This window comes from Falco rusticolus, chromosome 9, assembly GCF_015220075.1.
Source record: "Falco rusticolus isolate bFalRus1 chromosome 9, bFalRus1.pri, whole genome shotgun sequence".
Lineage (NCBI taxonomy): Eukaryota > Metazoa > Chordata > Aves > Falconiformes > Falconidae > Falco > Falco rusticolus.
In genome coordinates, this window is record NC_051195.1 from 51,849,979 (window position 1) to 51,867,933 (window position 17,955).

The 17,955-nt window shown below is 51.7% G+C and overlaps 1 protein-coding gene across 5 annotated transcripts in view; it reads left to right on the forward strand.

Moving 5' to 3' along the window:
• Nucleotides 1–17,955, forward strand: part of PBX3 (PBX homeobox 3) — a 115,708-nt gene that overhangs the window by 92,583 nt on the left and 5,170 nt on the right. For 4 of the 5 annotated variants that reach the window (XM_037399870.1, XM_037399871.1, XM_037399873.1 and 1 more), the window contains exons 3-7: nt 163–404; nt 6,693–6,883; nt 9,163–9,298; nt 16,151–16,316; nt 17,568–17,680. In XM_037399870.1, the coding sequence (XP_037255767.1) occupies nt 163–404; nt 6,693–6,883; nt 9,163–9,298; nt 16,151–16,316; nt 17,568–17,680 (848 nt within the window). The remainder of the gene's footprint in view (nt 1–162; nt 405–6,692; nt 6,884–9,162; nt 9,299–16,150; nt 16,317–17,567; nt 17,681–17,955) is intronic. The other variant, XM_037399874.1, reaches the window with a different exon arrangement.

Here is a 17,955-nt window from a genome sequence, read left to right on the forward strand (position 1 = left end):
GGGTACCACCGCAGGGTCAGAGGAAGGGCCGTGGGCAGGTTCGGTCCCCGTGTCCCCGCGGGGCAGAAGGGCTCCTCACAGGCGTGCAGCGAGCGGGCAGTGGCCGGGCAGATGCAAGAAATACTGACTGTGTTTTCTCTTGTTCTCTCTTTTCTGCCCAAGGTTTGAGCATCCGAGGAGCCCAGGAGGAAGACCCTCCCGATCCCCAGCTAATGAGACTAGACAATATGCTTCTGGCAGAAGGAGTCTCAGGTCCGGAGAAAGGTGGGGGATCGGCGGCAGCAGCTGCAGCCGCAGCAGCCTCTGGAGGGTCTTCAGATAACTCTATTGAACACTCAGATTACAGAGCCAAATTGACCCAGATCAGACAAATCTATCACACAGAGCTGGAGAAATATGAACAGGTCAGACATCAGCCTCTCAGTTGTACGTGTACCTGCCGCTGCTGTCCTCTGCACCTCCACTTGCCAGCGCCCGCTGCTGCCTGGCTCTGGACCACATCCCCTCCTCCCCTTCCCCAGCCCCCTCCCCCATAAAGAGCCGTGTCGGGAGTCCGTCGGGCTTTGAGGAGCCACTCACTGGACCCAGGACACGTCTTGCATGCCTGAGTGTTTTATGTTGTCTGTAACTGCATAAAAGCAACACCCAGTCCTGTGTTTCTCCCCTTCGAGCCAGCCCAGAGAGCGAGAGAGGAGGAGAGCTGTTTGTCAGTTGATGCCGCTTTCCTGCCCCATGGGGAAGTGCTGCAAGGCTGGGTCTGGCAAGTCGGGGAGCACAGGCAGGCGAGGGCCGTGCTGCTGATCTCAGCCCATGGGCTCCGCGAGCAGGCGGCGGGAGGCTTTGGCGCCAGGCTTGGCCACGGTGGGTCAGCCATGGCAGGTTGCATGGGAGCAGGCAGCGAGGCGCCAGCACAGCGCCTGGCCCGGGCTTTGGGAGCTGCCGCTGTGGGTAGGAAATGCGGAAATCCCAGTTCAGGTGGACACCAGCACTGGGTGTCTTTGTTTGGAGTGAGGAGTGTGCTGCAGAGACCTGTGGGTTTACATTCACCGCTGGGACCTGGTGACCTGCCACATTTGCCGTGCTGGTGGCACTGGGAATGATTGCCACGTGCTGCTGGCTGGCGTGGCTCCTGTCCTGGCGTGGGGGGCTGCGTCGCCCCGTTTCCCTGTAATCCACGAGAGAGACTGTTCTGCCTCCTCTCTTTTCTGGTTTTGCAATGAACAATGGCATCAAAGGAGATGGGGGAGGGAAGAATGGCACGAGACCCCTGGCCCTCACAAGCCTCAAGCGATGTCTTCATTTTCCCCTCCCAGAGGTGTCCTAATAAAGCTTGTAAGCCCTGAGCCTAATCAGCTCAGCGAACCTCATCAGCTGGTGGTTTCCTGAGCTGAGCCAGGGAAGTCCTGCACATGCCCCCAGCCCATCACGGCAAAACGTCGGGATGTACAGACCAAAACCACAACAGAGATGTGGAGGCAGTGATAAAACAGCTCGAAACCGCGAGGGTGAGAAGAGCGCACCGTGCTGCCCAGCTCCTTCCCCAGCCCCTCTGCTCTGCCCTGGCACGCTTCCCCTCCTGGCCTCACCAGTGCGGAGCGGGACCTGGGTGCCTCGGTAACTCTTTATTTTAGAGTTTACCATTTTTCACGTGAAGAGCCTCTGAGAGGTCTCTGGCTACTTTGCTTTGCTTTTATAGCCCACCGGAAACAAAGGCACGATCTGTGACACAGCTGACTGGTGTCTGCTGAATGTTAGCAATGGAGAGAAGCGATGGCGTGGTGGGCAGTGGGTGAGAGGCAGCGGCAGAGCCTGGAGGAGGAGTGGGGAGGTGGTGCCCACTGGTACAGTCCACACAGCATCCCACTGCAGATGCTGGTGGGACCATGGCCTGGGTGGTAAAGGCTGGCATGAGGCTAGTGTGGCTCAGGTGCTGGTGGCATGGCGTGGTTCAGATGAGGGTGGGATGGTGTGGTTCAGGTGAGGGTGGGATGGTGTGGCTCAGGTGCTAGTGACATAGTCTGGTTCAGGTGTGGCTGGGACAGTGTGATTTATGTGCCAGCAGCATGCCATAGATTAGGTGCCAGTGGGACAGTGCGGTTCAGGTGCCGGTGGCACGGTATGGCTCAGGTGCTGGTGGTACAGTGTGGCTCAGGTGCCAGTGGGTTGGTATGGCTCAGGTGCTGGTGGTACAGTGTGGCTCAGGTGCCGGTGGCACGATGTGGCTCAGGTGCCAGTGGGTTGGTATGGCTCAGGTGCCAGCAGCACTGCCTCATCTGTGCCGCCTCTTTCACTGTGTGCGCAAATTTCAAGTGGTGCACAAATAACCAAGCAAATAACTGAGAGGGTCTTTGTGCAAATCTCCTGTTCTCCTTGAGATGAACCCCCTCTGCACCCTCTGAGGGCCCCAAATGTCCCATGTGGACCCTTGGGCTCTCCTGGCACTGCAGGGCTCTGGGGTGCAGCCTGTTGCGCTGGGACGGGGATGGCCGCCGGGTTAATGAGCACCATGCAGCGGGAGCGCATTTAATAAAAGCACAGGAGCACAGGCTGGAGAGAGATCTGGGGCCAAAGCAGCTGCAGGTCGGTGCTTGCAGCCGTTTCCTGGCAAGAGTCCTTTGGCTCTAATAAGTTTAATGAGGTGGGGGAAGCAGTAGCATTTTTAGCCCTGTAGCTCCATTTACAAAGGTTTCGGCTGAAATGTCACAGCCATCCGTCCACACCACGGGAAACTTTGGAGGATGCTCAAATGCTGCTAGGAGAAGGAGAGAGAGGTGGAGCTGAACTGAAACATGTACGCTTCCCTGTTGATCCTGACACCCTGCAACGTCTGCTCTACAGAAATATGATAATTTCCCCAGCCTTGCAGCAAACTGTCTCCTGCCGGTTTGTCTCAACACAGTGCCCGTCTCTGCAGCCGAGAGGCAGCCAGGACTTTGCGTCTCTGCCTCCAGCAGCTGCAGGTTCCTGAGAGACGGGTGCCCTCCTGCAGCGGGGGGCAGCTCAGCCCCCACGCAGGGACACCTGCCCACGCTGGGGGAGCAGCTCCTGCTGCTGCTCCCCGGTGCAGGCGCTGCTGCGGTGCTGCTGCAGCCGGCAGCAGGGACCAGAGCGGCTTCCCAGAGACGCTTTCCAGGCAGAGTTTGATCCTGATATTTGTTGCCAGTTAACGGAATGCGCTCAGAAAAAAAAAAAAAAAAGAAGGAAAGAGAAATGGAAAGTGTGTCACGCCATCACACAGCTCTCCCCTTGCCGTGCGCCGGGAGAAATGGCCGTACACAGGCAGCTCCTTCCATAATTTACAGCTACTATAATAGAGATGACATATTGAAAGCTATCTTCTATAATTACACTGAAATACGTTTTTTGCTGTAGGCAAAAATACTGTAAGGGTCCCAGGCCTCCCGGAGCAGCTGGGAACCTGCTTCTAGAGTTCACAGATGTCTTCTGAATTCACCCCAAAGTGGGGTGAAGTGTGGCTGCTCGGAAGATGCCACCAGCCCTGTGGAGTGCTGGCTGGCACTGTGGCCCTGCAGACTGTTTTGGGCCATTTCATCTCTTTTTCTTGCGCTCATCTGAAGAGCCTTGATGAAGCATTAAGGCTAGCAGGAGCATCCCTGCTCCTACAATGTTTCTGAGCAGGTTAACAAGACCATCACTTATAACCTGACATTATTAATAATGTTTCAAGCGCCAAGCAGAGGCCTGAAAAATAGTACTGAAAAAGGGATCAAGTAGCTCGGACGCTATAAATAAACAAGAGGAAAAAAGACAAAGCAGCAGAGTCTTCTGAGCTTCTTCCACTCTGCTGCACTGAAGTAACTGCAGATGGGAAGTGCTGGTGAAGGTAAATTAAAACCAAGCTCTCTTAAGTAGCTGCAACCAAACAAAGTCTCATCAAGCCATTCAAGTAAATTCAAGGAAATATTTTTGCTTCTTGAAAGCAATAAACTCACTTTAGCTTTGAAACGTCTGATTTTTTTATACTATATTTGTGGATAAATATTTCTTATAGAAAAGACATATCTGAAAAAATGCAACAGTTGCCATTTTTATCATACTTTAAAACTGAATTCCCTGGATCTGCAAACAAGGGGGCACTTGACAAGCTGTGTTCCTAAAATGTTCTTTCAGTGTCCAATCCTTGGATCCAGCTGTATTTTTGGGACAGCCAGAGCCACTCTCTCCTCACAGGGAGGGAGTTGCTGCATTTGGGTGCGTACCTTACCTTACCTCTGGGCATTGTTTCCCAGGTGAGCCACAGCTGGGGCTTGTGCTGTCGTCAGATGGCTGAACTCAAGCTTTTGCATGCTAAAATTGTCCAGGCAGCTCAGCAGAGGACACTCAGGAAGGATGTGGCCCCGGTGCAGCGAGGCTGGTGGGAGCAGGCACTGGTGCCCGGCTGCCTCCCCAGCTCAGGCCGGGGGCTGCAGCCCTTCCCTGGGGGCTCAGTGCCCACTCCCACGCCGGGCAGGTGAGCTGTTGTGCTGGCTCTGCGCTCACACATGCCAAAGCTTTGGGATGGGAGGAGGAGAAAGAGGCCACCTGCGACAACTCCGGCTCTCCCTGGGTGAGGAGGGTGGCCGGGGGTGCTCAGAGTGGCATCCCCATCTCTTCGGTGTGGCAAGAGGGGACAGCGGCTGGTCATCTCCACGAGCTTTGCTGCCTGAAACCTCAAAACAGAAGGAAAGGAAGAAGATGTGCAAATGGGAAGCAAGGATGAGGTTTGTCAAACACCTTAATCTGGAGCTCAGAAAGTCTTGAGAAAGTCAGGGAATGGCAGCTGGTGGGAGGAGCAGTGGGTCTGCGCTGGCACAGAGTGGTGGTGAGCTGGCACAGCCTCTGTGGCACCGGCGCATCGGCGCTCGGCGGTGGCAGGTGAAGGGCGTCTGCACCGAGGCTCACCAAGCCTCACCGAGCCTTGCCAGAGTGCTGCCTCCAAACGGGTGCTGCAAGGATGTAAATTAGCCTGTAATTTACTTTCAGTAGTGTAAAGAAAAAAAAAATCACTTTGCCTGAAGTGTATGCATCTTTCTTAAGGGTGTACCCAGATTTTAATTATCTAAATGTAAATACTTAACGAATTTTACTTAGAGTAATGAGCTAAAGTGCACACTACATAAATGAGATGTTCTAATTAATCATGTATGAACTACTGGTTTAAAGAAAAGCTATGTGAATTCTGCGAATGTTGGGCTATTGCCAAATTGCTAATCAGCATTTGCATTCATAGATGGCTTCACTTAATAAGTTGTGAGACGTTCAGCAAATGTTATAGGAAATTATGAGGTTTTAGATGCATAAACTTTTCACTTTTAACTCTTTCCATCACATAATCTATTGAAATGCAGCAGAATCCCTGAAAATGTAGTTGTCAGACAAATTACATTTTTTTTTTTCATCCTGGCTTTAGAAGGAAAAGGGGAACTAGAGAGAAATGGATGCGTGAGGTATGGGGTCTGGACCAGACACTTGCCGTGTTTCCTCTGCGTGATTTACTGGCTGCTGAGCGTTGTGCTCGTTGCATGTTGCATTAGATGCAGGAGAGTGAAATCCCATGGCCTTGTTTGGCCACAGCCGCAGCCCCGCGGCGCGTTATGGTGGCTGGCCCTTGCGCAGGCAGCGTGCAGACCTCCAGCAGATGCATCGCCTTGTGTCCATCCACCTTCGCATGGGCAGGGTTCGGGGGGCAGAGGGCAGTTCACCTCACACTGCCCACAGCCCCCATGGGGGTCAGCACAGCACCTGGCCCTGCTCCTCTTCCCTGGGCACCATCAGACAAGAGCAGGTCAGTGCCTAGAATGTGCTCAGGTACCAGGCTGGCCCCTGGCAAAGCATTAGCCCTGTGGCCACCACACAGCTCAGCCTAGCATACGGCAGTCCCGGGGTTTGTTTTTGAAAGAGATAAGTGTGACATAAATCAGCAGAGTTGATGGCAGCTTCCAGCCTGCATGGGGGAAGCCGGGATGCCAGTGTGACAGCCACTCGGTTGTGCAGAGGCTTGGATCAGGTGGTGTCTGTTGATGATGCAGCTGGAGAAGTTTATGTCATTGTGTCCGTTCACCTATGTAGTCTGGGACAGATAATTGATGGCTCCTCGTGCCTTCCCTCCTTCAGTGCCTTGGCAGCATGGCACAGGCCAGGTTCAGGCATGGCTTTGCCAACCCCCCCGCTAAAGGATGCACGCAGCATCCCTGGGTGTTACATGCTAGCGTTCCCATCTAGACCTAGAAAGGTCTGAGCTCCCCACCTGTGGCAGGGTGCTGACCCCGCCTGCTGCCTGTGTGGGGCTCAGCGGGCTGCAGGACAGGCAGCCCTTCCCAGGTCTTGCTCGCCTGGGTGCTGAGTATGTGCTGGTCCCCGCTCACAGCCTCCCCCCTCCTGCACCCGTTACACGCGCTGGTCCCAGCCTCTCCTCCCCACTGTGGTCTGGCTGAGGCCGCAGGGATGTTGGCAGGGATAAGCGTGGAAGGAGCTGTGCCACAGTTGTTCGGCTCCCTGGGCTGCTGCAGCACAGTCCTGGGTCTCACAGACAGGGGGTGTCTGATCTGCTCCTGCCGCCGCATGCTGTGGGGATGGGGTCACACGAGGGTCCCCCAGCCCCCCTGGTGCTGCGTCCCCCCAGCAGCCAGGTCCAAGCTTGTGTCCTTGTGGGATGGCACAGGACAATTTCTAAACCTCTTCTTCCTTCACAGGCATGTAATGAATTTACCACACATGTGATGAACCTTCTCAGAGAACAGAGCCGGACACGTCCCATTTCTCCCAAGGAGATTGAAAGGATGGTGGGCATCATTCATCGAAAATTCAGCTCCATCCAGATGCAACTCAAACAAAGTACTTGTGAAGCAGTAATGATTTTAAGATCGAGGTTCCTCGATGCCAGGTAAGGCAGAGGCGAGTGCCCCAGCTCTTTTTGGCAGGGAAAGGGCAATTGCTGGGCAGCTCAGGGACAGCCTGGCTTTGCTGGGACCTGTGTCCCCATGTGGGCAGGGACCCGCTGGGAGAGGCTGCTCTGTCCCAGCAAAAGCCCAGAGCCTTCATCCTTCACCCAGCAGCTGCTGTGAAGAGGAGGGGGGGGGGGTGTGTGTCCTGCACCGAGCTTTCATAAACAGCAATGTCTCTTCTACATATGCTAGTGCAAACACTAGCCTTGTTTACCCGCTGCTTGCTTGTTTACCCTGCTCCTGCGAGAGTCACATAGGATTTGTGCAAAGGGCTGTTTTGTCACCCCAGCAGTTATTTAAATGGCTGCTGGTACCGATGTCTCACAGCATAAGGCCAGGCTTGCAAAACACTGACCCTGTAATGGAAGAGCTAAGTTCTCTGGGAGGGACGTGCCCACGGGCTGCGGCTGGCGCTGGGTTAGCAGCTGCGCGTGCCCGAGGTAAGGAGGGCAACGATGCTTCTGAAAGCCAGATCTGCTGGCCCATCTCCCAACAAGCTGTCGCCTGACTGGGGTGTGGGAGAAGGCAGCACCTTCCGAGCCACTCACAGCCAGCACACGCGTCCCTCGGACACCTGTGTCTCTGCCAGAGCTCAGAGCCTGTCCCCACAGCCTGCCAGCCACCAAAGCGGTCTGCTTGTTCTGCAGGCTGCGAGGAAGTAGGCAGACGGGGATCAGGAGGGGGTTTATAGGCACAGCCAGATTTGTTTGGAAGTGGGATATTGATCCCCAGCCCCATCCCTTCCGCAGGGCTCCCCTCCACAGAGCAGGACCCTGGCAGCTGGCAAGGCCCGGAGAGCAGAGCTGAGCCTAGCAGAGCAGGGAGGAGCAGCAGGCACCATGCAGAGCCTCCCCTCAGCAGCTAGCTCATGCTTCACACCTGAAAGCTGTGAGGAGCTAAACAAGAGCAAAATAATTTTATTAACAAGGAGGTCACTGGCAGGTGTGGCAAATTAGGGTAATTACAAACAGTTGGAGGAAACGTCTATGGAGAGCTCCAGTAACTGCAAAAGGTAAAGCTTGCAGATGCACATTTTAAAGTGATTTCTTTAAAAAGGAGGAAGGTAAATAAGGCAAAATGAGCGGAAGCACAGTAATGAGATAAACATAGCTCTAGGGAGAGAGTCTGCCTGCTCCAGGATACAGTGTAGTTAGCAGCATCGGTGATACTGCTGGAAGAGAGCGCTGGGGATTGCGCTCGGCTGCCTGCTGGCCTGGGGCACAGGCAGTTTGATTGCAACCAGCCCTGAGGGGAAGAGAGCTCTGAAGGAAATGTTTAACCGGTGCTTTCGAGAGGATGTTCTGGGGAGGAGAGCAGCCGATGTCGACGTTTGCTCGGAGGGAAGGCACCGCAGCTGTGCAGATGCTGCCGCTGTAACCCGTGCGGTGAGAGCTTGGCAGTGGGCTGGCTGTGCTGGAGGGGCTGTGCTGCTCCCCAGCCGGCTGCCTGGCTGCTGGGCCGGCTGGGGCACATGCTGGGTGGTGTGCTCCGGAAAGGCTTCGCTTTCCACCAGGGCTGCGAGGCTGCACGCCTTGGTACCTGTCCGGCACGGTGCGAGAGCAGGAGGGTGCACAGATGGGTCTCCCTCGCAAAGCCCTGAAAGCCACTCGCTCACGGAAGCCAATTAGCTCAATGAGTGCTACATGAGGACATGGCAGCAAGGCCGCCCTGTCCTTTTCCATTGTGCTCACCCCAGACACCGGTGCGGAAGCCCCGGCTGACCTGCCGCTACAGGGAGGGAGGTTCGTTAGGTGCTTGCTGTCAGCGTGGGGTGGGCGAACAGCTGGGAGGGTCGGGCTGGGTTGCATGCTTGGGTGCTGCAGGCAGGCTGCCCAGCTCAGCGCCCTGCCTCGCCTTTTGCTTCGCCGTGTTTTCTGCCACAGTGCACAGACGTTGCCTGTGCACCACGGGATGGAACCCTTGGTGGGTGGTGCGAAGCCGGAAGCAGGGACCGGGCCCTTGCAGGGCTGGATGTAGGAACATGGGCATTGCAGCCCACTGCCCCCCCCCGCACAGCATCAGGGCAGAGCCCAAACCTGGTGGAGGGCTGGCCCAAAGGAATATGGGGTGCTGAGGCAGTGCCGTCGTGTTGCTGCATCGTGTTGCTGTGCGCTGCAGCACAGGCATGTGAAACAAGGGTCACTTCCATCCCAGCTGACCCTGCCAGAGACCTGTTTGCATCTGGAAGAACAGCTGTGCTTTTCTTTTCTTGTTTCAGACGGAAAAGGCGTAATTTCAGTAAACAAGCCACAGAAATCTTGAATGAGTATTTTTATTCCCACCTCAGTAACCCCTACCCCAGTGAAGAAGCCAAAGAAGAGCTGGCAAAGAAGTGCAGCATCACAGTATCGCAGGTAAGCAGTGGGTGGGAGCGGAGCGGGTCCTGGCCCCTGACCTGCCGCACCCCAGGCAGTGCGTCGACCTCCCGGCTCCCCTTGCAAAGCTGCTGTCTCCCTCGGGGCTCTGGGAAGTGCTTCCAGCGGAGGCATGTGATATGGAGCAGGTCCCTGCCCAATGCACCTTCATAATCCCTTCGGATTTGCATTGTTGACCATGGTAAAGTTCATCAGGGTGATGGAACGTGACTAAGCTGTGCAGGGAAGGCAGCGTGCCTGCAGGTGGCTGGGGCTGTGCTGGGGTGAAACAAGCGGGCATGTGAAGATGAAGGTAGAAATAAAAAGGCTGTGAGGTTAGCACCCTACTTCATGTCAGCTTTCTTCTGCAGAGTCTGTAAGATTCCTTGCTGAGCCTTACTGCCTGTTACGAATTCATTACAGCTTACCATTATTTCGGGGGAAGGCCAGTTTATTGACAAACATATAATCTATCTCTATAGATCAGAATTTCTTTGATTGCTTGAAGTTGTTTTTTTTAAAAGAGCCAGAAATTCAGCCTCTCAATATACTCAAGTGACAGGAGTGGTTTCTCTGTAGCAAAAATGTATTAGGCAGAGTTGCTCATTTTATCACATGTAACAGATGTTGCTGTGAAGTTAATGCAAGAAAACCGGCATCTCCCTAAGCAGAAACATGCCTGGTGTTGGCTACAGCTGCTTTCTGTGCAGGCCAAAGTACACTTACAGCTCTGGACCGGCGTCTTGCAGCGAAGCTCAGGCCAATGACACTGCTCCATCGAGCTTTCCTTCACCAGGTAGCTTAAAAAGAAAAACAGCACTTAGCATTTCTTTTGGCCTCTGCATTTGATAGAAAACCAAACTATTCCCACAGTAAATACGGCTCATACAGTTGGGGAAGGTTGCACTTGGGTGACGGGGAAAGCTCACCAGCAGTTTCCACATTCTCCAGCTACCCCACTGCCCATGGCAGGGCCCAGTGTGCCATCTCCCTCCAGCTCCATCAGCTCTGCTTATCAATATTTCAGGTCCTTTAGAGGAACAGTGCCTGTGGCGAATGTGTTAACTATTAATGATTGCAGGCTGCAGTATTGGCATTATTAGCAATGCAACCTTTAGCTTTATAATTAAGACCTGAGCTGAGATTTACTTTATAGGTCTCCCTTGAATGCATAAAAAATTCAGGCACTTTATTGAAGACTTTGAAATGGAAGGCTGTCCTGCTCCCCCAAATTTGATATTACTTAATTGACTTTGGAGATACCCTCCGTACAAACCCTAGTGAAACGGCCCTGTGACACAAGAGGCCAGTGGACATGTGTGTGCCTTGCTGTCTCTGTGCTCGTTCCTTGACACGCAACGCATATTGTGCTCCCAGCAGGGTGGGAAGCAACTGTGCTCAAGGAAGGTAAGGGATGGAGATGGGGACAGTTTCTTCCAGTCCATTTACAAATGGCTGGGGTGATGGGCAGGATTTTTTTAGGAGAAATTCAGCACCAAACATGTTGCCTCTGCCATTGCTCTTCCATTGCTGTTAGCACCATGCAAGTGACTGCAGCCCTGACAGGTGCAGGGGCAGCCGTGGTGGGCGCTGCGCAGCTCTTCTGTGCCCGTGGGCTTCCCTGTGGCTGCCATGAATGCCCAGAACCAGCCAAATAGTCCAAGAGCACATGACTACCTGGGCACCTTGGTCTGCAGCCCTACATCTTGTTGCTGGTTTCAGTCCTCTTGGCACAAGATGGTTTATAGCAATTCCTCCAGCAAGTGGTGTCCAAAAATCATCTCATGTGAGCCGAGGCAGCCTGCTGTGTAGTTGGGAGAGGCAATGCCATCAACACCAATTTGGAGAAACCACCAAGTTCTTCAGCTCTGCTGGCAAAATGCAATTGGGAGAGATTACGTGGTAAAGAGGACAACAGACCTGCTGGAAAGATGTTTTCTGTCCGCCCAGCGGACAGTGAATTGTGCCTGGCAGAGAAGGAGTTAGTGATCCTGCAGAGTGGACAGATAAAAGGCTAGATCTAGATAAGGCTGAAGTGACTGAAGGAAATGAGATGGAACACTTGAGAAGCCATAACTGATTGCTTCTAGTGCTAATAGATCTGATTTCTTTCTTAATTGGTTGTTTGATAAGATTTAATGTATATGTTGTAGAATGAAATAAAAGGCAGGCAGATGGTCCAAAAATGTAGCAGCAGCAGTGAGCCTGTGACATGAGTGTAGGTTTGTCTCTAATATTTGGTACAAGCATGTATTGTTTCTTGAATCCATTAGGAAGTCTGAGTGAGCAATGGGAGTAGCTGCAGCGCATCCTCTGTAGCACTGTGCGCAGCATTCCAAGCTTTGCAGGGTGACATTTTCCAGCCTGGAGCAAGGGCAGCACTGACTATGCAACCTGGGCATGAGCCGCCAGAGGTGCAAGTCTGGGGCCACGGCAGGAGCTTCACTCTGGCGAGACAGTACAAATACTAGGAAAGCCTCCAGACGATGGGAAGGCCTGAAAATGGGAGTGTGTCATCTGGTGGGAGAGGAGCGTGCATGTGAGAGAGGGAGTGCCTGTGATCAGCTGGTTGCTTAAGTTCATGATAGATCTGCAGTCACAGCTAGAAAATGTGAATACCACAGATACCCTAATCTTTGATTTTCAAAGGCACTTCCAAAGGCCGCACGGCAGGACTGCAATGTTAGTTGGTATTTACTAGGTTGAACTGGCCTGAAATTGTCTTTCTTTGTACTGAAAAATGTGTATATTTTTGAGGCCATCTAGCAGAAAAGCTCTGAGCAAGCACTGTAAAATAGCCCAGTGCACACTGCTCTGGTGGTTGGCAGCAGAAGTCAGAGGACGCAATCCAGAAATCAGGGGTGAATTGAGCAGTCATTTAAAATACTGGCAGGAGTAGCATCGCATGGGATAAGCTATGGCATCCAAGCGAGTGACTGAGCTACACCTTGCACAGGGCTTTTATGAAAAAATCTCTGAGCACACGTATTTCCAGCCTTGACCAGGAGTCCCTCAGACATGGCTGTGCCTGGCACCATGCCCTATTTACCTCCCTGCTACAAATGCCCCGGAGGTGCAAAGTGCTGGAAATTGATAGGGTTGGGGGGGGGAGGGGGAAAAAATGTTAATGGATGGCTTTCCAAACTCGTGGAGGTTGTGGTCCGTGTCTGATGGAGGCTTTCTCCTTTTTCTGGCTGAGCCAGGCTTCCCCTGTAGCCTCTCCTAACGATGATCCAAGGTGTTTCTTTCTCGTACTGTCAGTGCCTTGTAAGTGCTGGGGGCAGATTCATGGCAGAACATTTTCTCCCTCAAACACTTAATTAGTGAGTGTTTTGGGTCGTCCTCCCCCCAGATTAAGCAGCTCACTGGAAATCTTGCTGCCATAGCACTTTACCGAGCTGCAAAGAAAATTGTGTCCCAGAATCATTTAGTTGCAGATGGGAGATAGATGGTTTCAGTTTTGATATTGGTGTTTAAAATAATATGTAGAGAAGGTTTTTCAAGAAAAGCATGAAGACAAACTATTTATTAAGATGAACACCTCACACAATTTCATTTTTAAGAGTACAGAAAAGGTAATTCTAGGGAAAAAAATGTCCTTAACAGAGAACATCGTCAGCTGTAATTTAGAGCTACCCGATCAGCACGTGTTCGAGGGAGATAAACTGTATCATCTGTTCTCCCCTTACCATGGCTGCGAGGCTGATGTTTTATACTTTTGCAGATGAGCCTCTTTCAGGGTGTCATGAACAACTATCAGTCTATCATATGGGCTATAGAAAGGGCATAGTCATTGCTGAAAGCGTGTCAGTGGATTACAGCAATAAAATTTTTCACTGCTTCAAACAAAAGAAGGATGTGGTTGACAAGGGAATATATTTAAAATTCTTTTAAAGAAAGAATGCAGAAGCTGGTTTTCAGCACCCCTCCTGCTTCTGCTTCTTCTGAGTCTGTCTCTGTAAGCAGATTGACAGGGAAAGCGATGGATGTACAGGCTCTTATCCCTTGACTTTATATGGAAAGCAAGGGGGGGGGGGGGGAAAGCAAGCTTAATTATCTTCTACAGGTAAAATTCTTAGGTTTAGATCATGTACCATGATTATGCTGCATTGATTTTAAAATTTTACTACTTTGTGCCATTTGATTAGGTGTGGAATGTGAACTGTGTGCTGCAAACACTTGGAAACACGATGGAAAAATTTCCGTGGTCTGTAAATACATAGTTCACTAATTTCAGCAGAGATGCTCTCGTGTCAGCTGCGTCTTTTGCAGAACGAGCACTGATTTATCCCATGAAATCAGCCTGTGCAGAGACACGAGGCAGGCCTGCCCCATCCCAAATCCCACATTAGGCATCTTGATGATTTAAGTAATAATTTACTGTCTTTTTATTTAACATTGCAATTAACATGATAAATAAGTGCAACAGTATTGTTTGAAATGTAATATACAATTAAGCCCAATTAATTAATTGGCCTTCAATGATCAGGAGGAGAAAGATGTTCATTGTTTTTTTTATGTGAAGAGATAGTTTATTTTAATGAAAAATGTGTTGTGAAGCAGCTCGTGATGGAGACAGCTTTCGTTTTTAAGGTGAGTGTGGGGCTGGGCGAGGAGCCAGGGCGCTGCGGTTCCCCCCGGTCCCAGTGCTGCTCGGGGCCAGCCCAGCACCAGCATCCCAGCCCTCCCTGGGACGGTGCCGGTGCCAGTGGCCAGGGCAGGGTGAGGTGTGCTCCGGGCAGGCAGGCAGCCAGCACAGTCCCACAGGAAGAAATGCCACAGTGGTAAATCCAGCCTAAATCCTGCCTGGCACAGGCTCTGCTTGAGCGGCACCCTGTCCCTGTCCTGGATGCATCCAGCCGCCTGTGTCGGCCGTGCATGCCTGGCTGCGCCTGGAGCCCCTGCACGTTGCCCGGCCGTGGCACGCTCTGCTGCAGCCCCTCACTGATGTGGTTCACAGGAGAGCGAAGAGTCCTTTGGCCGGGAGGCAAAGGGACCTGGGCACTGCTGCCTATGCTGCCCCGGAGGGGTGCTGTGGTTTCTTGGGCAGCCAACGGTGCCGGGCCCTGCCGGTGAGCAGAGTGCGCGCTATAATCTCAGAAATAGTTTAACATTTCTGGATATTCATTTAGATGTGGTATGCGGGTTAAACATAACGTACGATCGCTGCTCCTCTCATTGCTTCCAATTAAACTTTGCTTGTTAGTTTAACCTCTAGGTAATCCCATCAAACAATTGATGTCAAGGAAACACTGCCCACAGTGGCTCTGGATGAGTGGCCATTAATTTTAATTGCCTTGATATTAAAGATTAAGAAGTATTGGGACTAACAGAATGGAAACGATCTGATGTCAAGCAAATCCACTCATTGAGGCTTCCCCAGGCTGCTGGTGATATTAAAATTTTACTGTGAGAATTAAATAAACCTTTATTAGTGATGGCTGTTGTTTGATTGGTCCAGGGGCGTGCATAAACAGAGGGGTCTCGCACACATCCGTGGACAATACAGTTGATGTACAGAGATTCCTCAATTATGAAACTGTTAATAAAGCATAATCTGATTGTCCACAATAATTATTTGCTAGGTTTCATTAATGTATTATTGCTTCTCTGACTGACAAGGTAATATTAAGTGCAATATATAGAATACGGTGGAGTATTATCTAGGGAACAGAATGTATAAGGTACCTTTTGTATTACTGTTAAAAGCTAGAGGCTTTTCATTAGTTGTTTTTAAACAAAAGCTGCACTACGTAAAATACAGCAGGATTTGCCTCCTGCCTGCAGCCTTGCTGGGTGCTGTGGTGCAGGTGCCTTACCAGGAGCCACGGGTGCTGCAGAGCTGCCGCGGCTCGTGTTAGGGTGCAGCACCCCGTGCCGGGTGGCTGGGCCATAACCACTCATGCTGTTCCTGGTGCCCTCCCCTTTACCTCTGGGTTGTTGCAGGTGCTTTTTTGTTTCAGCAGCCGTCTGTGTTACATACTGGGGTTGTTAATTAGGAGCTCTGCTATGGCAGCTGAAGTTAAACAAAGCCACTGAGAAAGATTGTATGAACTTTTCTGAGCAGCTCCAGCCGTGACTTCTGTGTGGGTTAATAGTCGGTGCCCCGTGAGCCATCTTGGCTTCAGTACAGCATCTTCAAAGGGAGATGACAAAGTGACTTTTCAGCCATTATTGATTTATATGATTCCTTTCATTTTCAGCTGACCAACCATGATTCTATGAGTGGGCTGCCAAGGTTGTTCCAGCCCAAAAATAAAGAACAATTGCTCTCACTGCCTGCTGACCCTCACTCAGCTGGGCCTTGGTCCCCCTTGAGCAGCTTTGGGGTCTCGCATTGATTTTGTTGACAAATGGCTCATAGTAGTAGGAGACAATGCTGTACCAAATGCTACAGCAAGCTCCAGGAGAGGTGTCATCATGAAAGGGTCACCCCTCGTGCATCAGTTTGCCAGCAGAGTAGGGGAGCCAGATCACGCTCATATCCATAGTAATATTTAACTCATTATAGAATCATAGAATGGTTTCAGTTGGAAGGGACCTTAAAGGTCGCCTAGTGCAATCCCCCTGCCACAGGCAGGGACACCTTCCACTATCCCAGGTTGCTCCCAGCCTTGTCCAGCCTGGCCTTGAGCACTGCCAGGGATGGGGCACCCACAGCCGCTCTGGGCAGCCTGGGCCAGCGCCGCGCCACCTTTGGTTACTGCTTAGTTAACTGGAGTATGTGGCAGATACGGGTTGGGGGCTGGGGCATGCCTGTTTTCTGGACCAAACATGACATCTCGAAGGGGTCACACTTTGCCAGGTCAAGCACTTCGTGTCCTTCACCCTTCCCACCTCTCTTTACTGCAGGTGTCCAACTGGTTTGGCAATAAGAGAATCAGGTACAAGAAGAACATCGGGAAGTTCCAGGAAGAAGCCAATCTCTACGCGGCAAAGACGGCTGTGACCGCAGCGCATGCCGTGGCCGCGGCCGTCCAGAACAACCAGACAAACTCCCCCACCACACCAAACTCTGGTACGTACCCAGCTTGTGTGTTAAGCCTCCTGAAGGGCAGGCTGTGCAGGAAAACCCTCAGTGGTGCCCTAGTGAGTTCGGTCGGGCTGAGAAGGGTGCAGCTCCCTAGCAGACCTAATCGTGGCATGGGCAGTGGGACCAAGCCCGTGGACCTCTGGGCTGGACCACTGCGGGGGCTGAGCACTGCCGTAGGTGGTCCCAGGTGACGCTCCCGCAGCCTTGCAGGGAGCAGGGCAGGGCCCATGTCGTTCCCATGATGGTAACTTCTGCCTGGCTCGGGCTTCTGGCAGCTTCTTTGTTTCCATAGATATTTTAAGCTTTTTCTCATTCAATGAAAATAACACAAAATGAGGCAGAGCTCCAAGTCCGCTTTTGTAGAACTATTAAATTTATTGTCAAGATAAGAACGAAATAGGGGAATATTTTAGCATGCACTAATTAGAATTTAAACTCTGGCTTGCTTGAAATGGAGTTGATATTATATATAGAAATCTAAGGATGCAACTTTTATTTTGGAGTTGCTGTACCACATGTTCTTCTGCAGTATTTAAAAATTGTCTCGCTAGTGTGGTGTTGACATTTTGCAAATCTAAGCATGAAATTAGTAAGGGGAGTGTGTAAAGAGGAAGTCGCTTTTTTGGGCTCCAGAGGCAAAGGTTTCCACGAAGCACAGATGTGTTTGACACTATTTACAGTGAAGTTTTGCTGCGACCCAACTTTTAAAGGGTATAAAGATCCGAGGGTGTGGGGAGGAACCACTTTAATCAAAAGAAAGTAAGAAAAAGGTTCCTCCTCTGATGGTAACAAATCAGCTATTTAGAAATTGCCAGCCATTTCCTTTTGAAGGAGACGTGAAGCGCAGACTCAAAATGAGTTTTTCTCTGAGTGTTTGGTGATAGCATCTCATGATGAAGCGATCCATCGGGGGAAAGCTCTCGACGTGAAAACTTGTTGTACAGAGGGAAGAGCTAACCTGGGTTGCAGGGGGCTGCCAGGCTTACCCAGCGTGGTGCTCCCGGGCGGCAGCCGGTGCGGGGGGAGAGCTGGCAGCAGCCCAGCCGGGGCGCCGAGCCGTGGGCGGGGGGCCGGTGGCCCGAGCTCACCCTGCGCCGGGGCCAGCAGCTTCCCCTCTGCTGTGCGCTGCCTTTCCTTCTCCTCTCCTGTCTTCTTCTCCTTCCCCTGCCCTCAGGTCTCTGGGGTTATATATTTGCAGCTCTCTGTTATTCAGCTACCTAACTCTTTCCTTTCCAGGTTCTTCTGGTTCTTTTAACCTCCCAAATTCTGGGGACATGTTCATGAACATGCAGAGTCTGAATGGGGATTCTTACCAGGGGTCCCAAGTCGGAGCCAATGTGCAGTCACAGGTAGGAGAAATGCCCCAAAGTAGGGCCTTTCTAGCAGGGTAGGGTTTGGGCTAAAAATTCCACCTTACTCTGGCTCTATTAAATGGTCTGTGCCTCGCTGCAGAGTGGAGGCTGCATATTTCTGAATGTGACCTATACTTACCCCAGCATTGAATTTCACAAATATAAAGGAAAGTGATTTTTTTCTGATTGAAATTTTAAGCTTTGTGAATGCATTCGGCTCTGGCTTGAGCTCATGGAATGGGATTGGGTGCGTCTGACTTCCATGGACACTG